Source organism: Labrus mixtus, chromosome 4 (genome assembly GCF_963584025.1).
Source record: "Labrus mixtus chromosome 4, fLabMix1.1, whole genome shotgun sequence".
NCBI classification, from domain to species: Eukaryota; Metazoa; Chordata; class Actinopteri; order Labriformes; family Labridae; genus Labrus; species Labrus mixtus.
In genome coordinates this window covers 23,159,639-23,183,119 of record NC_083615.1, presented here as the reverse complement: position 1 = coordinate 23,183,119, position 23,481 = coordinate 23,159,639, and the positions used below count along the sequence as shown (strand labels likewise).

General features: G+C 40.5%; 4 protein-coding genes across 10 annotated transcripts; 2 read left to right on the top strand and 2 right to left on the bottom strand.

The window, feature by feature from the left end:
* Positions 1 to 1,958: 1,958 nt before the first annotated feature.
* On the top strand, positions 1,959 to 4,874 carry LOC132973182 (tripartite motif-containing protein 16-like). Its single transcript, XM_061036478.1, has 6 exons — positions 1,959 to 2,572; positions 2,661 to 2,756; positions 3,302 to 3,547; positions 3,644 to 3,797; positions 3,912 to 3,971; positions 4,049 to 4,874. Exons 1-6 carry the CDS (start codon positions 1,994 to 1,996, stop codon positions 4,570 to 4,572), a joined length of 1,659 nt encoding a protein of 552 aa, XP_060892461.1. The 5' UTR covers positions 1,959 to 1,993; the 3' UTR covers positions 4,573 to 4,874.
* Positions 4,875 to 8,459: 3,585 nt separating this feature from the next.
* On the bottom strand, positions 8,460 to 11,316 carry LOC132973180 (E3 ubiquitin/ISG15 ligase TRIM25-like). Of its 2 annotated transcripts, XM_061036475.1 has the most exons (7): positions 11,238 to 11,316; positions 10,372 to 10,983; positions 10,165 to 10,260; positions 9,835 to 10,068; positions 9,598 to 9,754; positions 9,455 to 9,499; positions 8,460 to 9,362 (listed from the first exon to the last, which is right to left on the bottom strand). In XM_061036475.1, exons 2-7 carry the CDS (start codon positions 10,948 to 10,950, stop codon positions 8,842 to 8,844), a joined length of 1,632 nt encoding a protein of 543 aa, XP_060892458.1. In that variant the 5' UTR covers positions 10,951 to 10,983; positions 11,238 to 11,316; the 3' UTR covers positions 8,460 to 8,841. The 2 variants fall into 2 exon arrangements, with proteins under 2 accessions (XP_060892458.1, XP_060892459.1); XM_061036476.1 differs by lacking the exon at positions 11,238 to 11,316 and having other exon boundaries at positions 10,372 to 11,125.
* A 22-nt stretch (positions 11,317 to 11,338) lies between these two features.
* tmem17 (transmembrane protein 17) lies at positions 11,339 to 13,984 on the top strand. Its single transcript, XM_061036477.1, has 5 exons — positions 11,339 to 11,562; positions 11,722 to 11,831; positions 12,698 to 12,811; positions 12,920 to 13,063; positions 13,157 to 13,984. Exons 1-5 carry the CDS (start codon positions 11,448 to 11,450, stop codon positions 13,232 to 13,234), a joined length of 561 nt encoding a protein of 186 aa, XP_060892460.1. The 5' UTR covers positions 11,339 to 11,447; the 3' UTR covers positions 13,235 to 13,984.
* Positions 13,985 to 14,180: 196 nt separating this feature from the next.
* Positions 14,181 to 23,120, bottom strand: agbl2 (AGBL carboxypeptidase 2). Of its 6 annotated transcripts, none has more exons than XM_061036469.1 (24): positions 22,796 to 23,113; positions 22,608 to 22,697; positions 22,178 to 22,308; positions 21,607 to 21,780; positions 21,313 to 21,420; positions 20,867 to 21,017; positions 20,470 to 20,725; positions 19,660 to 20,061; positions 19,392 to 19,534; positions 18,599 to 18,761; positions 18,218 to 18,344; positions 18,040 to 18,140; positions 17,769 to 17,881; positions 17,571 to 17,649; positions 17,315 to 17,455; positions 16,649 to 16,756; positions 16,492 to 16,554; positions 16,299 to 16,397; positions 16,034 to 16,121; positions 15,400 to 15,543; positions 15,270 to 15,300; positions 14,844 to 15,025; positions 14,622 to 14,754; positions 14,181 to 14,451 (listed from the first exon to the last, which is right to left on the bottom strand). In XM_061036469.1, the coding sequence occupies exons 3-24, from the start codon at positions 22,284 to 22,286 to the stop codon at positions 14,208 to 14,210; spliced, it is 3,159 nt and encodes a 1,052-aa protein (XP_060892452.1). In that variant the 5' UTR covers positions 22,287 to 22,308; positions 22,608 to 22,697; positions 22,796 to 23,113; the 3' UTR covers positions 14,181 to 14,207. The 6 variants fall into 6 exon arrangements, with proteins under 6 accessions (XP_060892452.1, XP_060892454.1, XP_060892451.1 ...); XM_061036471.1 differs by having other exon boundaries at positions 17,315 to 17,437; positions 22,796 to 23,112; XM_061036468.1 differs by having other exon boundaries at positions 16,649 to 16,759; positions 22,796 to 23,111.
* Between the last annotated feature and the right edge of the window lie 361 nt (positions 23,121 to 23,481).

Genomic DNA, 23,481 nt, shown 5'->3' with positions numbered 1-23,481 from the left:
ATTCCTCTCTCTGGTCGGACATTTTATAAACTGTCTTAGGAAACTCATGACTTAAATTACCTTTGTTAAAGTCACCAAGGACAATAACTAAGGAGTCCTGGGGCCCGTTTCTGAAAGAAGGTTTTGTGTAAACTCTGAGTCCATTAACCCTGAAATGAGGGAAACTCTGGGTATTCCGTTTCAGAGGGGGAGGTCACTCAAACCCGAGAAAGAGGGGTAACTCCAGCCCGTTCCAGAGGGAGAGGTAACTTTACCTCTGAGTCAGTTACTATGGTAACTGAGTCTGTGAACCTAACCTGGTCGGGAGCAGGTTTTCTTCAATGAACCCCAAGTTTCTCCCAGTCTCCTCCCTCTTTCAGAGCCAGAAACACTGTTTCATTTCCTCATTCTTTCATTCGCTCCGTATCTCGCGCATGTTAGTGAAGATTCACCGTTTGTCTGAATAAAAATCCAGGTTGTTTTAATATGATATGTTAGGTAGGCATTACTACAGCGTATAAAACAAACTATTTTATCAAACATAGCGTCTTTTAGTCAAGCCTCGGTATGAAGGGGCTGCATAACTTTAAATCTATATGAGCCTATTATGTTCTTATATTTCATTTTGAGCTGTTTTAAAGTCGCTTTTCTTCCGCTAGATTGCATCTTAAAGGTCCCATATTATGCTTTTTCTGGTTTTATATGCTCTTTAGTGTGTTTTGCAAGTGTCCTGTGCATGTTTAGACACATCTATTTGCAGAAATTCAAAGTCTGCAGAAACGCGGCTTCTCCTACGTCCTCCTGTTAGCTGTAGCATTAGCTGCATGTAACGCTCGGTTCTAGCCCCCCTCGATAAAAATTTGCCAGTGTGACGTCTTGTCAGTGTGAGATCACTGATCTAAGCCCATTGGCTCGTTGTGGCAAGCCCAGCAGCTCATGTTGCACGCCCATTAACTTCTGTAGCACGCCCACGATATGCCGCAGCCTGCGGTAGCACAGTAGTGCTAAGGTGCTAATGCATGTTAGCTTGAGCAAAAAACAGACTTGGAAAGAAGTTTCAGCTCCTACTCTCTGTGGCAGCTATGGAGATTCTGATGCTTCTGGAAGTTCACAACCACAACATGTAAGTACGCTTCATTTATTGTCTTTTTTATTTGTTTGAAAACAACTTTTTGAGCTGCTACGGATACATTAGTTCTGTGAAGGCTGTCTGTAGCTGAACTGTACGCCTCGGCTAACATGCTAAGTAATGCTAAACTATTTATCAACTTTCACCTAAAGCGGTAACAGGTATAGCATTGTTAACCACCCTCGGACATGTAAGTAGTGTTTTAGGGGTCCAGATCAGCTTTTTACGGACTCAGAGCATTATTGGACTCTGCAAACGGCTGACATTGTTGTGGTTAACCTCTCTTTACTCTGCTTTATCTCCACTTCTGCATAAAACGGTTTTGTTACTTTGCATTTGTTTATTAAGCTTGAACGGTGCTAAAGTTCAGGTTTATGAATAAATGAATGAATAAAGCGAATAAAAATATTTGTTACATGTGTTACTACTTACTTCTTCCCAAAAGAAAGGCTGTCAAATTATTATTTTTTAGGTCTACTAAAATTAGATTTGGATTATTTCTTAATTAGCCTAATAATAATGAAACATTTTTATTAATAATGCATTTTACATTTGAAGGAAATTGGAAAGTGCTTTAATTTTCAATATTTTAACCAGGAGAAATAAATGGTGATTATGTGATATTGGATCCATTCTTGATATGTAAATACTGATCAAGGAATCTTTGAGCATTTCTTAAAGTAAGTTATTCAACCTGTGATAAAATAATCTAAAGCTGAATACTCTTATTAAAACAGAATCCCTCTTGTTGGCTCTGATACTGTAGTTGAACTTTGTTCCTAAAGCTTCCTCACACAGCAGTCCGCACCACAATAAACAAGCAGCAACAAGCTCCTCCTCCTTCAGAGAGAGGGAAACTAACCCTGTCAGTCTGGGTGTGATAAAATGGCTGACAGTCAAGAACTGTTTGACTGCTCGATCTGTTTTGAACTATTGGAGGATCCAGTGACGACCACTTGTGGACACAGTTACTGTATGAAATGCATCAATGCCTTCTGGGATATAAATAACAATGGACGATACAGCTGCCCTCAGTGTAGGCAAAGTGTTACAGAGAGGCCTCTGCTGAAGAGGAACACACTCCTGGCTGCCCTGTTGGAGGAAAAAAAGAAAAACAACAGTCAAAGAGCTGCTGCTGAAGCTGGAGACACCTATGCTGAACCTGGGGATGTTGCATGTGATGCCTGCACAGGGAGACAAAGAAAAGCCTCCATGTTTTGTCTTGTGTGTTTGGCTTCTTACTGTGAGACTCATCTGAAGCCTCACTTTGAAGTACCACCATTAAAAAAACACAAACTGATTCAAGCCTCTGCCAGGATCCAAGAAAGCATCTGTGAGCACCACAACAAACTTCTGGAGATTTACTGCCGCACTGATCAGCAGTTTATTTGTCTGCAGTGTGTGGTGGGTGAGCACAAAGGTCATGACACAGTGACAGTCGCAGCAGAAAAGTGTGAAATGCAGGTATTTCAGTTCCGCTAAATACTTAAGTTGTTTTTGCTTTTTTTATTTCACCAAGGTTTGGAAATTCTCACTGATTTGTGTTCAACAGAAAAAAATGGAGCGGACAAAGCAGGACATAGCAGACAGAGTGCTGATTAATGAGAGGGAAATGGTGGAGCTGAGGCAAGCTGCAGACTCGATAAGAGTGAGTGTGACCCGTTTATTAGTGCCAAATGTTTCCTTTTTTTCAAAGGGTTGTAAGTAAATTGTAAATTTCCCCATTGTTTGTAAATTTCCCCATTGTGGGATAAATAAAGGATTATATTATCTTATCTTAAGAAGATCATCATATTGGGCTAACCACGTCCCATTTAAGTAATAATAGATGTGTTTAACAAAAGCTATTTCCTGCAGGAGAATTTGTCTCTATCTCTCAGGGCCAGATGCACCAAAAACAGCATTTTGAAAGGTGGCTGTGGCTCAGGTAGAGTCGGTCGTCTCCCAACTGGAAGGTTGGGGGTTCGATCCTCAGCTCCTGCAGCCACATATCTGATGGGCATGAAATTCAAAATCAAGTTGCTAACTGTTATGATACATGTAACCAAGAGAATTTGTGAGTCCATCAAACTTTTTTAAAATTGTAAATAAGTGGTAGAAAGAGTATTTTGCCGAATGAAACAAACATGCTCTTTACATGCAGACCAATGCCACATGTTCATGTAGGATTAACAATAGCTTGTTTCCTTCAAGGGTGCTGCATGGGAGGCATGTGATGAGTTTGAGCGATTATGTGCGGGAAATATTCGCTCATACGTGCGCTACGTGGAGAGGAAGAGCTCTGAGATGAGAGAGAAAGCTGGGCAAGCAGAGAAAGCTGGAGTAGACTGGACCAACGGTCATCTTGGGGAACTTCAGCGTGAAGTGTTGAAGCTGAGGAGGAAAGAGGAGAAACTTATCCAGCTGTCACAAACAGAAAACCCCATTCTGTTTTTTCAGGTGACAATCAGTCTTTGGGAGTCAGTTCTATTATTTATTTATTCATTGTTTGTCTTCTTTAAAAAAAAAATCTGTTAATTTGTTTGCTTCACACAGAGTTTCAAGGCTCTGGGTGACCTCCCTGCATTCACAGACTCAAATAAAAAACTTGACACATTGACAGAGTTTGTCAAGGAACAGAGAGATAACATGAAACATATTCACGACAAAGTAAAGAATGATTTATTCAGACATTCTGATAATAATGAGTGTAAGTATGAACAATTTGGCTCTCTAAAGCCTTTAATTAGTTTGATCTGTAGAGTGTGTTTCCTGTGGAGAAGTTTACAGAGAATCAATCTTTTTTTTAATTTCTTTTCATCAGTGTCAATTAGACCCTGGCAGCATGAGGAAATAACATCAAGGACATACCTTTTGCATCAAAGTAAGTGCAAGGTAATATCAGCACAAACATAAGTAAAACACTTCAGCAGTTAATGAGTGCTTCATTTCTCCCTGCAGTCGTCAAGTTGGAGCTGGATCCAAACACAGTAGCTGCATGTCTTTGCTTGTCTGACACAAACAACGAGATATCCTGGGGATGCCATGACCAGGCTCACCCTGATCACCCTGACAGATTCACCTACCATTACCAGGCTCTGTGCAAGAACGCCCTCAGTGGGAGCCACTACTGGGAGGTGGAGTGGGATGGTGGCTTTGTGGAATTGGCCGTGTCGTACAAAGTCATCGAAAGAAAGGGCTCGGGGAAATATTCCTGTTTTGGCCATAACAAATTTTCCTGGAAATTAACCTGCTCTTCATCTGGGTGTGTGTTTTGGCACGATAGTCTTCACAAAGGCCAAATTCCTCCGGCTCTCTGCCGAAAAGTGGGTGTTCATCTTGACTACGAAGCTGGGACACTGGCCTTCTACAGTGTTTCTGATAGGTTCACACTGCTGCACAAGATCCAGACCACCTTCATTGAACCTCTCTATCCCGGGTTCTCTGTTGATTTGGGCTCAACACTCAAAATATGCCACCTTTAACCAGTCTGTTTATGAAATATGAGTTGCAGAAAAGGCTGTAGTTTGGGATTCAGGGATAAAAACAAGTGCACTATGAAATATTCCCAACAGATTCTAATTTTGCACATTTGATTGTGTTTACATTTTATGGTGTGATTGAGAAGGAACGAGCAACTGACTTGAAACCAAGATAAGTAAAGTCAATACATCAAAAAATATGTGCCATCTTTTACCGATTAACATTTAAGATCTATCAAAATCCTTTATTTTGCTCTGTTTTGGCATTTTCTTAAATGATGCTTAAAAATTGTTTTATTCAAAGACTGTGTTCAATTGTGTTTTTTTCTTTACCTCTTTTTTCAGTGTATTTTATGCTAGATATACCTACTGTTGTGCTTATTTTGTATTTCTTATAATCACGACTCAAACGGCCACAACCTGATCGGCATTGTCATGTCCAGCTCTGTGTCTTAGGTTATGTTTTAATTTCTACTTGTATTATTTTCTGTTTTGGGTCACTAACCTCTCCTCTCATTTCAGATCCTTCACTTCCTGCCCTCATGTGTTTCCCACCTGTGTGATTGTCTGCCCCGCCCTGATTGTTCCCAGCTGCATCTTGTTGTCTTCCCCCTCACCTTAGTATTTAGTCTGTGGCTTCCTTTCTCTCTGTGCCAGTTCGTCTTTGACCCCTATGAGAAGCGTACAAGCCCTTTGTTTCCTCTTGGATCACTTTTTTGGATTCTGTCTGCTTGTAAGAAGTAAAGACTTTTTTTTTTCCCCCAACCAAAGACTGTGTTTTGAGTCGTGCTTTTGAGTTCAGTTACCTGTGGTTTTGTTACAGGCATGGTTTAAAATTTATATTTTGATAAAGCATAGTGCTGGCTGATGCATGTTGTCAAGTGCTTGCTAGTTTAAAGACTTAGCAAAAAACATGAAATTAAAGTTTATTTTTTTAACCTCACACAACGTAGTAAAGAAAGTCCTCCATCAGGGATCAAACAGATCGTGAATAAATGCACATTAATATGGTTACAACAATCAAATCAGCACAGGGGGAATACATGAAATAATGGAAAATAACAGGCTAACTAAAGTAACATAACTTGAGTGAGTGAATAATAGTAAAATGATGAAGCAACACTTAGGAAGAAATTTCTTCTAGTTAACTAGGAAAAATGGAATTGGGTCATTTATTTGAATTTAGGAGCTGACATCAACCCTTTTTACATTTGATATAGGCTAGCCCCTCCTCTTATATTGTTTCACAAACCAGGTCAAACTTATACACATTACCAACAAAGCTGAATTGGTTTTCCTACATCCAACCTCACAGCACGGAATAGTAACCATCACACGCATTACAACCACAATAGAACACGACATCACAAGCCCACTCAACCTGCAGAAAAATTGCAGGATGGCACACGTTGAGAAAAAGCTTGATCCCTGCAGCCTTAACAGCTCGAACCAGCAGGCCTTGATGAGTCGGCTGTGATTTTTTGTGAATTGTGCACTGTAAACTGTTGTTTTTCTCTGTGTGTACAATACGATGATTGCTGTCTTACCTGTAGAGTGTTCTCCCCCCAAACCCCAGCAACATCTCTTTCTGTCACTGAAAGAGATGCTAATAAGATCTTCGAGAGACAGAACCCCCACAAAGCAGCTGAACCAGACTCTCCCTCCACTTTGAAGCACTGTGCTGATCAGCTGTCTTCAGTCTTTACAGACATGTTTAACACCTCATTGGAGACATGCCACATGCCAGCCTGCTTCAAGACCTCCGCCATCATCCCTGCCCCCAAAAACAAAGGACCACAGGACTACTAAATGACTTCAGACCCATTGCCCTGACCTCTGTGGTGATGAAGTGTTTTGATCGCCTTGTGCTCTCCCACCTCAAAGACATCACAGACCCTCTCCTGGACCCCCTGCAGTTCGCGTACAGAGCCAACAGGTCTGTAGACGATGCTGTCAACCTGCCCTCCACCTCATCCTCAAGCATCTGGACTCAGCAGGAACCTACGCCAGGATCCTGTTTGTGGATTTCAGCTCTGCTTTCAATACAATAATCCCAGCTCTGCTCCAGGACAAGCTCTCCTGTCTGACAGGAGACAGCAGGACTATCAGCACTGGCTCCCCTCAAGGCTGCGTTCTTTCTCCTCTGTTCTTCTCCCTGTATACCAACAGCTGTACCTCCAGTCATCAGTCTGTCAAGCTCCTCATGTTCGCAGACGACACCACCCTCATTGGACTCATCTCTGGTGGGGATGAGTCTGCCTACACGTGGGAGGCTGACCATCTGGTGACCTGGTGCGGCGAGAACAATCTAGAGCTTAACGCTCTGAAGACAGTAGAGATGGTTGTGGACTTTAGGAAAAACGTAGCTGCCCCCAGCCCCATCACCATCTGCAACTCCACAGTGTCTACTGTGGAGTCTTTCCGCTTCCTGGGGACCATCATCACCCAGGACCTCAAGTGGGAGCTGAACATCACCTCCCTCATCAAGAAAGGACAGCAGAGGATGTACTTCCTGCTACAGCTGAAGAAGTTCAACCTGCCAAAGACCATGATGGTTCACTTCTATACTGCCATCATCGAGCCCATCCTCTCCTCCTCCATCACAGTCTGGTACGCTGCAGCCACAGCAAAGGACAAATGCAGGCTGCATGGTATCATCTGCTCTGCAGAGAAGGTGATTGGCTGCAATGTACCACCTCTCCACGATCTGTACACCTCCAGCTTAATGCGGCTTTATTTCCCTCATTAACTGTTTTTGCAACAAGACACCAAGACAAATTCCTTGTATGTGTAAATGTAGGATTCTGATTCTGATTTTGATTTTGATGGCTTGTGTAAGGAGTGGGATTATTTAAAACTTAGAAACACTCTCCTTTTTTAAATGAAAAATAGTAATAATTTGGCACCTTTTCGTCATACTGATTACAACTGAGGGGATACTCTATATAAACCAACTAGTAATCACAATTTTTGCCCACATGTTAACAATTGAACACTGGGGGGCAGTAGTGGTTAGTTTGTGGTGGTGGTTAGCACGGACTGACATTGCTCCTGAAGGCAGAGAGGAGTGGGATCTTTTGGCGAAGGTCCGGGGAAGTGTATGTCTTCTTTACTCCCATGAATGATCTAAAAAGGAGATACAAATATTCAGAGGCATTGTATTGCATTTGTATTTCAAATGTTAAGGAAGTGAATGTACAACTTAGGAAAACAGTGATTGGTTGCATGAGATGGGTGCTGTACCTTAGCGGTGCTGCTTCTGGGATTGAACCCCAAACCTGCTCCTGACAGCTGATCGTGCTGACAAAGTCCTCGAGTGTCATCAGACTTTGCAGGCAGGAGTTCATGTAACAAAATAATGAGCCACATCCATTACTCTGTCTGGCCACCAAACACATGCACACATTAATGTAGGATCTTGTATCCTTTAAAGATCCCATATTGTACAAATTTTCACCTTTGATGATGTCAGTCTGTGAAACCTATAGAGTAGCTTTGCATGATTTTCAGCTCAAAACACTTCTGAATCATCTTATACTGGCATTTGTCTCTTAAAGGCCCCCTTCCCCACATCCAGTTTTTCTTCAGATATGCCAGCTCTCTGAAAGTCTTTGGGGGGGGGCAAGGTTGCCAGAGGAGGGCTGCTCTTGTGTGCTGGTAGATCAGCCAATGAAAACAGCACTGGCAAACGGACGGCCTGGGTTCAAGTCTGACTCTTAGCTTCTGCATTTCATTCCCCACCCGCTCTCTATCCAATTTCCAGCTCTATTTACTGTCCTGTCAAATAAAGGCATACAAAATCTTTCAAATAAATAGTTGAACACCTTCAGCTTTATATGAAGCCATGTATTTTTACTTTTATATGTAAGAATGAAATAAAACAGCAGACACTAAATGAAGATTTTTTAATAAAAAAGATGACTTAACATGATGAGTCTGACAACGTTTTTATCTTTTTTGTAAAGTTACTAACACTTTAACAGAGACTTAAAATTAAGAGCTGAGTTTACAGTGGAATTGGTTTCATTACAGGATGAGTAATAATGAACAGATTCAGAAGCACAAAAAACCCTGTTTAGCCATTCTGATCTTCAGCATTTTCTTTGCAAACAATGCACATTACAAAGAATAGAATAGAATGTCTTTGTCATTATACAATGTACAACGAAATTATAAGAACACAAGCTTTAAGTATAATAAGCAAAATGAAACCGTGCACAAAAAATGAACATACTGGTGACGTGCTAATTCAGGTGTGACACTGGATTCTTCTTACTTGGGGGACAGAATCCTAAGTGAGGCCCCTTTGGAGACCATGAACCCAGGGTACAGAGGCTGAGAGAAGTTGGTCTGGACTCTGTGAAGGAGGCTCATTTGACCAGAATCAGACAGGCTGTTGAAGGACAGAATCCCAGCCTTGTGGTTGAGATACACTCCTACATTAGAGGAGCATGGTTTGGATATTTTGGTTTTGATTCCCTCGTGCCAAAAGGTGCAACCAGAACTTGAAAGGGAAATGCACCAAGACCGATCTGAGAATCCAAATCCACTTTCCTCCAGCTCTGCCCCTTTATAACACATAGCGAGCTCAACCCTGGTACCCCGCCATTCAACCTCAAAGTAGCAAACTCCAGATAGACCTTCAGAGCCCAGCACCTGATCATACTTGGTAAATCTATCAGGGTGGTACGGATACTTCTGGGCCTTTTTAATCCAGGTCACTCTGCTGTTGCCCTCAGAGAGGAGAAGGTTTTCAAAGGCTGTGTTGGGATCCATAGTGAGGAGGCAGAAATCTGAAATGTAGAGGTAATATTCATGCTGATGAATTAATTAAACTGAATAACAGAGAATGGTCATAAATACGTATGCTGCACTAAAGACTTACAAAGGCAGAACTCCTGTCTTGTCTTCGGATCAGGATCAGTTTGAACTAGAAAAATAAACATGAAAACATGTTTTTTTAAACTATTTTTTAAAAAATATCACATTTGAAGACGTAAATATTTACTTTATAAAGTGTTTACTGACTTGCTTCAGCAATGTCATCAATAGCTTTTCTCAGGTTTTCCATTGTGTTTTTCAGAACAGAACTGGCCTTTGTCACAAAGTCAAAATTGGTGTGAAGATGAATGTTTGAATCAGCAGTCACATCGGTTTGTGGACAGTCAAAAATGTCCTTGCAGCTCTAAAGACATGGAGACAGAAAATGATTTCATGATCTTCATTCTACCATACTAATTATTATCGATATATGTGTCCCTGTACCTGCAGGAAATGAATGTGATCCTCAGTGAGAGACAGCTGCCTCAGGTCATCCTCTCTTTTCCTCAGCTCAGAGATTTCCCTCTCCAGCCGCTCCTCGAGGGCCTCTGCTCGGCCTGCCGCAGCCTTCTCCTGGACTTTTATCATCTCTTTAACAGCACAACGCCTGTTACCCGCCATCTGGACCATTTCATTGTAGGCTCTCTCGTTTTCATAAACAGCTGCATTTGCAGAACTCTGAAAAATTACAGAAATTGCCAACTTTAAAGGAAAGGGACACATGACACATTAATAACATTCAAGTCAGCTAAGAAAATGTGCAGGATAGTTCACCTGCAGCTCTTTCATTTTCTGTCTCAGCTGTCGCAGTTTTTTCTCTTTCTCCTGAATTCCCTGGTGGAAGCTTGGTTTTCCCTTTTCAAATTGTTTCTGGAAATACAATCAACATTAACCTAATTATTGCAGCCATATGACTAAGACAATTTCAGCAGAACACTTGCAAGCCACTAGCTGAGGCCAAAAAAACAAATACTGCCTTACTTGTCTCTCTTTCCTCTCTGCTGCAGCCGAGACAGTGTTGTGACCTTTGTGCTCATCCATCACACAAAGCAGACAAATGCACTGGTCATCAGAGCGGCAGTAAACTTCAAGCAGCTTGTCGTGCTTTGAGCAGATCTTCTCTTGCACGCAGGTAACTTCCACCAGCTTGTGCTTTTTGAAAGCAGCAGACTCGTAGTGGGGCTGCAAGTGAGTGACACAGTAGGAAGCCAGGCAAACAAGGCACGACTTTACAGCTTTGAACTTCTTCACTGTGCAGAAATCACACTCGACATCCCCGGGGTTAACTGCATCCTTCTCATGAGGGCTGGCTTCCATTGTCTCCGACATTTTCCCCACCAGATCAGTCAGCACTGTGTTCTTGTTCAACACAGGCCTAGGGAGGAAGGTGTGTCTACACTGGGGACAACTGTAAACACCTTTGTGGTCCTCCTGGTCCCAGTAGCATCTCACACAGTCCATGCAGTAGCTGTGGCCACAAAGCAGAGTCACAGGAGTCTTCAGGATATCCAAACATATTGGGCAGGACAAAGGACCTGGCTCCTGACAGCTCTCTGCCATCTTCCTGACTGCAACCTCTCACTTTCACTTTCTCTGAAATGGGAGTGACTTGTGCTTTATTTTTCACTAAGAACGTTGTATATTCAAATTCACGTAACTCTAAGTTTAACTTAAATCTGACACAACTAGCCTACCTACACATTAAATGTTTTAAAATGTAGCCTATAATATGCCTACCAGTAGACATATTTATTTCCCGTTGGATTACTTGTTTGCAAAAGAATATTTGTTTTTGTGGAGTAAAAATAAAAATGTAAGACGTTAATGATACATTGTGTCATACTTACACATCTTAATCGATCTTAATATACAAACGACGTAAGAACTTATGGAACGAGGAAACCAGCGGAGACACTTGCGAGATTTGAGCAGAACGCGAGATTTCTGTGGTTTCCTAGGAGACGGCGGCAGCGTTTGGTATCTGTGCATTGAGAGGAAGAGAGGTGGTGTGTTCAGTTTTCTGGCGATGTTTGTGTTAGCAGAGAGCGTTTTACAATATGGAGATGCCGGACACGATGAGAAGACGACTGGAAGACTTTTCTCGAAACGTTTTATTCGACCAGAGCCGGACTCAACCCATCACAAAAGAGAATGACACGTTTTTGCCTCACGGTAAACTCAGACAGCAGCTGATGTAGCCTACTGGCAATGACAATCATCTTAACGTAGCTAGCTAACTTTCGATGGGCAAAATTAGTCTCAGACATAGTTTTAGAGCATATATCGCTAAAATGTAATTGTTATGCCCACAAATGGTTGTTGTTTGTCTAGTTTCAGACAAGCGGGTTCTGTCAGGTCTCCACCTCCAGATGTCTCTGTACTTTAACATGTGGTTCTTCCCCCTGTGGTGGATCAGCGAAACTATAATGCTGCACCTCAAGGTAAAACACCATCAAACGTGTCTTAATTGTTCCCAAAACGTCATTTAAGTTTGAAATGCAAAAAAATGGTATTAACCAGCAAAAATAACCAAAACAAAAATTTCCGTGCCGGCCACTGGGGCACAGGGACAGTGGATCTTATCAGATCAAAAATATTGCAAAGATCCCCATAAAAATGGTGATGCGACAACTTTGGTTTATAGTCAATGATAAGTGGCTTTCTCATGTTTCGTTGACCTTTCTGTCCTGCATTTGCTGGCAAAAAACCCCCAAAACAAAACAAAAACATTCACCTTTAGGTGCCTGCACATTTTGCCCATTGCCTCTTCTTCCTGGCTCGAGGGGAAACAAACACACACTACACCCTTTGCCCGAACTCCCCAGATCTATTAAAAGCTTGAATAATTACTCATAGATTTACCCTACAGTTATTAAACTGAATCCTATTGCGTCCTCAACAAAATGGTAACAAATAAACAACTAAATGTAAAATAATTTAATTATACAAATCAGTGTAAATAGCTCCAACACATGATGTTAATGAATAGCATTAAGACGACCTGTGCAATTTAATAACATTTTTTTAAAAAAACGCTCTACCATAAATTCAACTTTTATGAAGCTTCTACATTTTCAGTGTGTGTTGACATGCTCAGAAAGATGTTAATTGTACTCATTATTTATTATTGAAGTCATAGTGGGTGGTGGTGTATTGTAGTGCATTACATTTCCAAGTGTTCATAATAGTTTCCTCCCCACATGTATGTTCATTTGTGGGCAAAATATTCTGAAAACTTGTTAATATATTGCACTATATTGACCATGTCTCATTTAACACTTTGCTGTTCATTTTCATTTTATTCCAGTATCCTGCCTTACCGGACTACTACAAGTTCATCCTTGTAACTGTTCTCATACTGATGACCCTGATTGAGGCCATTAGACTTTTTCTTGGTTATGCTGGGAACCTGCAAGAAAAGGTAGTTCATCACTCAAGCCACCCTTAAGAAATACTTGAGTGGGACAACATTCACAAAGAAAGGAAATGGCAAAAATTGTAACTCCTGTAATGTCTGTGTTTGTGAAAGGTTCCAGAGTTGGCTGGATTTTGGTTGCTGAGTATCCTGCTTCAGTTTCCACTAATCCTGTTTCTGCTCTTCAATGAAGCCATTCTCATACAGCCACTGGAGAGGGCCGTCCACATAGTTCTAGCATTGTTTATATTATCACAGGTATGAAAAAACTCTTTGGACAAACTGGCTTTTGTAGTCCTACTGTTTCCAATCAAAGTTTGTATCTAATATCTTCTCTCCTGGTCTGAACAGGCTCTCTCTGGTTTTGTGGCACTCCGGGACATGGTCAGACACACAGAGAGCCAGTTTCATCTCAGACAGTTTCACTGAATTCTGAAGCTTTCGAGTTCCTACGACATCTAACAAACCGCAAAACAAGTGTACATCACTCCTCCCAGCCTTAGAGGCTTACATCAAAAACTTGACAAGTACATGAGATGTTTCTGCATTACAAAACACACAAATGTCTCATTTGTGTGTAAATGGATGATGGATTTGTGTGTCCTATGGATGTACATTGACACAATATTTCTCCTCATGTTCCACAGTGTTGTTTTTTTGTATTTTTAACTTAATGTTACCTGATTACTGACCTGTACAAGTGTTATTAAAAAAATGTTTTTATTTTTTTATTATGTTTTGGAGTATGATTATTCAACAACCATCAATTAAAACATTTAAAAGACAAGCACAGAGAAACATTTCCTTTGATATAGGTCAATGTTGATTTTATCCAGAATTTAAAGGCTCCATTGTAATTGGTGCACTTTCTACGGAAGCCTGATTGTTTCTGAACCTCTCCTTCTGTTTTTCACTACAAGAATTAGGGAAGCTAAAACTCTGAGATAAAAATCAGGCTGGCTGCAGACCGCACCAACTTATGAGAAAAAACTTAATGTGAAAAATCTGCTTCTGTACCTCCAGAAGCTAAATTCCAACAAGCTTGACAGATTGTTTGTTGTAATGAATAAATCAATTGTTTGTTGAATTCTGTCAAACCATGAGTCTACTTTGATTTTTAGTGGCTTGCTATAATCAATACTGTATTAGTGATAATTTTCTTTAAGCAAATGTCCCAAAGTATGGAACAAGACAACTAATATTAGCAGAATGATGTGGGATTTAATTAAAGTTGTATTGCCAGTATTTTTACCATTAAAGTATTTTATATGTAATGGACAAAAACACTCCAGTTGTGCACACTTATTCTCACTGTATGATTGTGTTTTTGTTCCTGTCAATTAAATAAGAAGACAAGACAAACTGTTTAAATGATTCCATTTAATGCTGCTTGCAGTTTTAATTAAACAAGGATTTCCATTTGATTTTTTGGGGGTGCGGACCGTGTTGATCTTGGGTCAGCTGCCCCTTGTGTTGAACTAATGTGGCGATGTCTTCCAGAGGGATGGTGCCTGATGTTAGACTCCCGCTTACTGAGGGTGTCTGTCTGTGATGGTGGAAGCTCCAACTGTGAGAGGCCTGCAGGTTTTAACACAGGAGATATCAAACCCATGTGGCTTTTGTCTCTGAAAGTCCCTCTGTATAACCTAAGGGAAGTGAAAAAACGATCAATGTTATTATTTTATTATTAAGGTTGTCTTTTTACTGCACAAAGATCAACACTTATGACCTTACTTAGATCGTCAATGGTAACCTGATCATTAAGCAGAGAAAGAGAATAACAGAGAGCACTCAAAAGGTTTAAAAGTGAATTTACCCTTTCCCTCTAAGGTCTTTGCCCCTCTGCACAGGCACAAATAAACTGCTGTGTGATTCTGCGTCTCTCAGGTGGGTGTCAGGGCTGGGATCACTCTGAATCTCCTCTCCATATTTTGACACGGACAATCCCTCTGAAAAGTGTTTTGTACAGGAAAAATAATGCAACTCTATCGCTACAATAAATCATTTTAATTTAATCTGTAAGTAATGCATATTGCACCTTCTGAGGAATTCTCGTTCTTTTCCTCGTTCTGCTTGTTGGTCTTGGTTACGCCTGCATGTGAGGAATCCCCCGGAAAAAAGGTTCTCTCGCTGAAAAGGGACTTGCTGTCGAACTTGGGAGTGGTAAAACTTGAAAGCAAGTTAATGTCTGGAATCTTCTGGATATGCAAGGGGGGAGACCTGGCAGGGAACAGACATAACAATTACCATCTCTATAATACCTCAATATGCAGTTACAAACTATTCGATGATATTTCAATCAATGAATCAATCTTTATTTCGTTAAGGTGCCAATTCATAGCAACATTTATCTCAAGTCACTTTACAAAAAGTGTAGACCTTACTCTTTGTTATTCTATTCACAAAGATCCAACACTAATCCACCATGAGCACAGCACTAAGTAACAATATAAGGTATGTTTACCTGTGAGGTGATTGAAGGGAAGGTTGCAGCCCTGAAAGAGCGAGGCACATTTCAATACAAAAGAGCTACACTTTGAGGCTGGCTTGAATTTCAGAGAGATGATTCATTGGTTTATTTTTCATGGACAAACCTCTGTGGTCTCTACGGGAGACTAAGAATGGTCGGGGGCCCTGATGGGCTTGCAGACTGGATTGTGGTGAAGATTGAAGGTGAGGACTGAGATGCAGTAGCTGAGTGCAGCATCTCCACTGTTGTGTATTGATCACCGGGACATCTACAACAGCAAGCCAAGCATAGCGATCAACGCCATGTGTTGGATATTTGGAAATCAAAGGCAACATGATTAACCCTGTAACCTACATCAGAATGCTGTGGAATAATCTAAAAACATTTTGGAGCTTTCCAAACCTTTAGTCACACAACTCTCAGCAACATTGTGCAGTCTAGGATGATGATATTTTAATGCAATAAACACAATTTAAAAATTGTAAAAGTGGCTTTACTGCATTGCAGTGCAAATAAATAGTCAGACCACATGTAGAAAAAAGCTGTTAAGCAACAAAACAAGTAAAAACAAAATTAAATTGTTAAATAAAGTCTGTATTTACAAAATGTAAACAACCTCCCTCAGCCTGCCTGCAGTACCTTCACTACCCACTAGGGAGCAGCAGCCCATACGTTGAGTATCACTGGATCATTACTATCCACTGAGGATGAACTATGGTGTGACTGTGAGGAAACATTTCAGAAGTAAAAGGCATTACCTGTGTGAGGATTGTATGAGCCATGATGAGAACATGATTTTGTTCTGTGATGCATGTATACAGCTCTCATGTTTTCCACATAATCTCCCTAAAAAAAAGAGAAGATATTCCAAAATCAAAGTAAAAAACAAAACCAAAAGTTTTCATTGCATTGATAAAACTGAAGGTGGATATGTGAGTGAATATGAATGTTTATACCGACCACTAATGTGCCTTTTATTGTTTAACATAAAGTGATTTTGTGAGAAGATTCAGTCATCTTTACCTTGACGGGCCTGCAGCCCTGCCACAGAGTCACCTGACTGAGCTCCCCTGAGAGAGAGGTGGCATGAGGCATCACACCTTTTCTTATCAGGCCATTCACCTTCACAAAGAAACAAAGGTCAACAGGGACAGAACAGGAAATCTTAGTGTCACTGGCTCTGTGTTCTTAACTGTTTTTAAACTCAGCTTCATACCTGCCATTTTTTCCTGAAACTTCCAGCAGGCTGCTCCTGGATGCTCTCTTTAAAAGTTTCCTCCTGAGGCAGTTCAGACTCCAGTAAGCATCATGTACTAATCAGTCTTGTTCAAAGTCAGTTTAACTGAACTACCTGATGTGACATTCAGTCTTACCATATTTGTGATGTTGCTTTGCAGGGCATTTGTATCATTGTTCTCTCTCTCTGGTCGAAGTCTGTTCATGTCTTTATGACACTGCTTCTTTTTGTCCTTCACTGCTGTCTGCTGCATAAAAGATCATAACATACTCCAGTACATCACTCTACCTTAGCATACAAAGCGGTGCACCACATTGTTCTGTCAGATTAATCCTATAAAACACCATGGCTCAAATGCATATCCAGTGAGCATTAAGGTTAAAAATGTTTAAAATAGAAACAACATAATGTTCATTATACCTCAAATGCAAAATAAGAAATATGTATTGCTGATCAAATAAAATAAGAGCCTTAACTAAGGGTTGTCACAATGTGATCTCATATTTGGATTACATACTTAATCAATGTAGTGAAAGATGAATGCTCTAAAGCACCAGATTGCACACGACTTTCGTCTGATTTGCCAACTAACAATGTTACACTTCTCTGACAAAACAAAACAAATCTACACTACTCTGGATTTAAAAATGTATACAGAGTACACATGGTTTGAAGCATGTGTACTGATATGCACATTTTTACTGCAGGGTTTTTTTTTACATTGAGAAGCTTGCTTGGAAGGTACTACGAGTTCATTTATCATTTAAATAATTTGGCTCTGATTTGGGTTCTTAGGTCATACTATATTTGTGATGTTGCTTTGAAAGACCTTTGGCTGTGTGTTATTGTTCACTCTCTCCTGTCGCAGCCTGTTCCTCTCTTTATGACTCCTCAGGCGTTTCTTTTTCTTCTTCTTTGGGGGTTTCTGTGGAGAAAGGAAAGACTGATACAGGTGAAGACATGATTTAAAACTGAGCCCAGAGATCACGTGATCCAATTTAATGTTATCAATAAATAAAGTGATGATGTGTAAAAACGATTTCCTTCAGTTTTATTACCTCTGGGTTGGCAGTTTGTGGCTGGTTCATTAAATGAACTGGGGGCCCGTCAGAATCTGAACTATTTGAACCACTGGTACTGTAAGTGCAAACAAGAGACTTTAACAATCAAGAGCATTTTGTAATTCTTATCTTATTTTTCCAAAGAATGTTTTGCATGTGTACCTAAGATATATTTTTAAAGAAATGTCCATTCACCTGGTTTCTAGGTCAGAAACAGAGATGTTACAGTCAGAGCTTAAATCTTTGCCCAGCCTCTCCCTGACCTTCTTTCTCATCAGCACTCCCAGCTCTGACAGACAGTTAGTGACCTTGAATAAAATGGACAAAGCAACATAAAAAAAACACTCACAAACAGCTAAAACTCTATTATGAGTCAGAAAAAATCCTACTTAAAAAACATTGTCCAGGGCTCTGCATTTCATTTATATATATATGTTGTAATCAGACAGGCCGCTCTGTCTCTCACCTTTGTTGGATCAGGGTCACAGTAGTCCAGCAGGGTGTCACAAAAATAAAAGCCAAGGGACTTCAGGTCTCGAGTACTGAAATGTGTTCCCCTCCTGTCCCCTGACATTAACACCGGTGTTAGACCTTGTAGGAGAGACTTGCAAACTTTACACTCAGACACACATGTGGAAACTCACCCAGAGTGGAGCCTCCAAACGTGGCCTCCATGGTGTAGCTGTTTTTGATGCCAAGTTTCCACATGGCGATCCGCCCGGTTCCCTCTTTGTTTTTCTGTACTCGGAACTTACAGCTCTTAAATGAGAACTAAATAACGAAAGTGATTAAGACGTTAGGAATGAAATGTTAAAATGAACATTAAGGAATAAACCCTTCCCCTGGAACATGGGGGGAATATTAAGTGTCCCACATATTGTTAATGAATAAATGAGCAGGGTATCCAATATACTAGAGGTTTTAAGTGAACTATAACAGGTCTCTAAAAGCCAAAAACTATTAAAAAAATTAATAACTTAATTAACTTGTATGGTTCTTGTGTAGAGTTGGGTACTCTATTTCACCTTGTTACTGGCGTTCTTGCTCATCATCAGTGGAAAAACTCTCTCGTGGAGCTTCATCCCAGCAACATCCCCTCGGCTGTTGCAGCCGTAGATGAAGACATTGTTTTTACGGTTGTGACCGTGAAAGTCACAGTAAAGAACAACATCCCTCTCAGCCGTCAGCCTGTGGAAGTAAACCATCACATCAAGATGTAGCAGAGAAATGGACAATAAGTAAATACAATAGGATCCATGTTACTACTTGTATTGTTCAGTCTTTAAAATCCTAATGTTCACTCACGTACAGCAGACATTTGTGTGGAAAAAAGGCATTTACCACACATTTACTCAGCTAACAGGGATATTTGTTTCATCTCTGTCTCTCTTGTTTGTTTCTGTTTTTACTGACAACTACAGAATAAAAGAAAGACTGACTTTCTGGGAAAGGATACAAAGACGTTGACTTCCTATCAAGTGGAGGTCAGACATCTATCCATTCACCGATTTTCTAATCTACGTACACCCTCAAGAATAATACAGAAAAATATATAAAAGAGTTATAAATGAATAAAATCTGATCTCTTGAATGATTGTTTATTTTCTGTTACATGAAATCTTACAATGAATACATTAAATATCATTTGTTACATATTACCTTTGGATTGAAAACAATTTCCTCAATAAAGAGACACATGTATGCCTGACTTCAATCAGGAGAAAAATAATCAGAATACTTAAAACGATAACGCGGCTATCGAAAATTGTACATAAATCATGAGGTGTTTTTGTATTTGAATGTGTTTTTCTGCCTCACCTTTCTACCATATTTCGTGTGTGCCACACTGAGGGAAAGGAATCTCTGAGCACTGTCTTGTACTGCCTGTTGAGGTCCCTTCCTGCCAGAGAGCAGCGATAGTTTCCCACCACGACCCCATCTGGGTTCAGCATTGGCACTACCTGCAGCATCATAAATCCAAACAAGATCCAAAGCAATTTAAAACATTTCAACACAACCTGATCTGAAATATAAGACAGTGAAAGATAGGAAAGATGTAATATACCATTAGTTTGAGCTCCCTCACCTTAAAAACAAAAGTGTCCCTGAGTAGCTGAGCGTCCTCTGAGTTCCCAAGCAGGAAGTCCAGAAACCCCTCCATCATCCAAGATGCGTTGGTTTCCCCAGGGTGCACTCTGGCTGTCACCACCACAGCCTTCCTGCTCCTGCCCTCCACCCTGCCGACGCCGGGGGATGTTATTGTCACCACGTACACAGGGTTTCCAGCCAGGCTGTTGCACAGCACACGCAGTTTACAGTAAGAGGCCACTGCTGGGTTGGAAGAGATGCATCTCAGGTAGCGATGCAGCCGTGAGTAGGTGTATGGGTAGCAGTGAGCCAGGTAGCAGGTGTCTGAGTCATACGGGAACTGGAGGGTCCAGGTGAGCGAGTACAAGGTGATCGGGTCGCTGTTGGTGTCCTTTGGGTTCTAAATAGAGAGAGGGTTGTGCAATTTTATTAAGGGGAATTCCTTTTCTAAAATAAGGTAGTAGTTGAAGTCGTATCGTTCTGCTGTGCTTTTGAAATCCTGGTCATTTTACCTGTTTTACTTTAATTTCTGATGATCTTATTATTGTAGTCCAAAAACTTACTTGAAATTGTTTTCTTTGTTTATTTTTAGTACAAGGGATGTAAATGTTTTCCTTTTGTTTTTTTGCTAATGGATATAGGCACTTATTTTTCCAAAATAGTTTTCCTTCTGGTTCCATTCAACACTCAGTCTGATAAGTTCCTTCATACAGGAGGATTGATGATTAAAGGGGATCAGATGAAAGCTGATACAAAGTAGGTAATGGGCTCTTAATCCCAGTCAACTCATGTCAGACAGTTTAATTACCTGATTACAGTTTCGGTAGTATCTGATGTTAGAGCCGGTGCGTTGCCATCCAACACCTCTGTCCCTGGCAGCAGTCTCAGAGTAGAGGAGAGGTCTCATCCCCTGAGAGTACAGGCCACTGCTCTTCTTCAGGTTGATGATGGTGAAGCGGTACGTTACTCCAGCCTTCATGTTCCTCACCCTGAAGTAAAACCACTGCGTGTGCTTCAGGGTGTACATGTCTGTGCGCAGAGTCAGCTCATAATCATAGACTCCCCTGAGTAGTGGAGCAATAAGGGTAGAAGCAGAGAGAGAGAGAGGGAGTAACTTCACCAGCAGCCACTGTAAAAACTAGCTGGATATTCTCAAAATGTCAAAAAATCTGTAACAACAAACAGAAGGGACTGGAGAAACTTACACCTGCACAGCCTTCTGAAGGTTCCCACACTCAAAGCGTGACTCAAACTCCAGGATGAAGTCTGATTGACTGACATCATACGAAGTTGCACTCTTAATCGGCCCCCTGCTTCCTCGGACCCGGGAGCAGGTGAAATAGGGGCGCTTAGTGGCTTAAAAGAGTACAGAAAAAATATTGTAATAGAGCACTTAAATTCACAAGTGAGTTTGTGATATCAATTTTCAAATCCACATCCTAAAGCATGAATTCAAACAGACAGTCTATTCTCCAAAAGATAGATTTGGTTTTAGGTAACTCAAAGTATGAAGTTCCTAAAATTATTCATTTTTTAGATGAATTTTGCGCAATACCAAGATGACATTATGTTTTACAGAGTTATATCACGGATGTGACCTTGTAGTACAATAAATCAAATGGAATTCAATGTGGCATCATACAAACATTACCATGGTCAACGCAGTAAACCACTTTCCCTCTCTCCTCTCCTGCTTGCATGGGTGCCCTCTCATGTCCTGAGGGCTGATAGAAAGGCTCTGGCTCTGGGGGGTCCCACTCTATAACACACAATCTTGTGGTGTCATTGCATGTTCACAATAAAAGTACAAGGGAAGATAACATTTAAACAGTTTTTAAGTTGTTGATATTTTGCATCACCACCCTGTTTTTTTTTAACAAAAAACATTGAATACATCTTATCAACATGCCAAGTAACATAATGGGTTAATAGTATTTTTAATTACCGATGTGATTTATAATGTCACTGATGACCTCACACTCTGTGGGCCAGCGGGGATGGAATACAGATGCAAAGTTAACCAGGTCCAACGGTGCAGTGAGACGCAGAATGGGTCGGCCACCATCAAAGTCTACGAGCAGCTGTGTGGTCCGCAGAGCTTGATTCAGGTTTACACATACTGAGAAGAGACATGAATCATACCTTGAATACCTGTTATTTCATGCTGCTGTTTTTTCCAGTGGTGCACTATAAATACACAGTTTTCAGCCCCCTTACCTCACACTGGTCAAAGAAGCTTGCCTATTCAAAAAGGGATTATGCTGCACCTAATTGTTCCAATTATCTCAACCACAATAGAGCTCTTGTTTAATATATAATGATCTAGCATTGGGAGGAACTGTTGACCAAATCTCCTTCCCTGCAGGAAACCCAAACCTGTACATGCCAGTTAGTAACAGGATTTCACCATGTACACCATGATATTCTTTTTAAAGATCATACAGACCAAAATTCAATTCACATTTTAGCCTCCATAAAGCTTCTTACAACATGCTGAATGTGTTAAATCAACATACACTGCCTCCTCCTGTCTTCCTCTCCCTCATCTTCTGTGATGAGATCATTGCTGTCGGATTTGTCCAATTGGTGGGTAATCCACCATTTCCTGATAGCAGAGACAGCCATGTTCGGTGTGTTCTCTGCCTGACTGAAAAAGAACCATATACCATCAGTGTATTGACCTCATTATCAAACTGAGTCAGAACTGTGTTGGCTTGGCCCCTCTAAAATACAAGCTTGTAATCAAGACACTGTGAAGTTTAAATATGCGATCATCATAAATGTAGTATAATTGTGGTTGTATCAACTATCAAATATTTGAAATCTTATGTATGCAAGTTGGACAAAAAAAGGCTTTTTTTAAACAATCAGTCAAACAACATAAATCCTATTTAAGAGGATGGATATGTTGTGTTGTTGACCTGGGAGTAATTGGAAGTTACTTACCTTTAACTTATCAACAATCGACCCAATGTTGGAGTAATTTTTCTTCTAAATTGACATTTGTTCTCATTAATCCAAGACACATGTGGCATCCTGCGAAAAAAATCACGGCAATTGTAAATAGCATTATTACTTGGGCCTGTGTGTTATTCTCTCAGAGGCAGAAAATAACTTTGTTTCACAAAACTCACATGAAAGGTTCAGGGAGTTGAATTCCATCCGGCATCTTCTGCTGCCTTCCTGCAGCCGAAGGAGCTCTGTGCATGGGTTGAGCAGAATAAAAAGAGGACTACCACTTTTATGAATCCTGACAAATGTGTTCCCGTGTAGTCAACAATCTCCTTAGCTTGAACGATTGTGTTAAACTCACCGCCATGGATGGGCGCAACGAAGTTGTTAACAATAAGCTACTTATTATCAATGCCTGAAAGTCACTTACCTCTCTGACAATGAAAACGAGTCTCCTTAATATAAAAGTAGTTTCTATAAATTAGAGCAAAAAGACAACTTACCTGATACTACTTGTGGAAAAATCTCAAACAATGTGCGTTGTTACCTAGCAACGTATAGCCTCACCAACACCGCGGTTCCCATGGTGAGCCTAACCAACAACAGTCTTTACGGCTCGTCGTAACACTAAGGAGATTTTTTTCATTCACTACTTCTTATATTATATAGAGTTTTAAGGAGAGGAAAGTATAAGGAGATCATAGGATAAAAATCCTTCTCACACCACATGACTTATTTTTCTGTGTCGTTCATGTCATAGCCATCAGTTGAGCTGTATTTCCATGATGCATTGCTGGATGAAGAACTACAAATGAAACTCAGTTTATGGTGTACTGAGGGATTTCTGACAGTCATTATTGAACTGCCT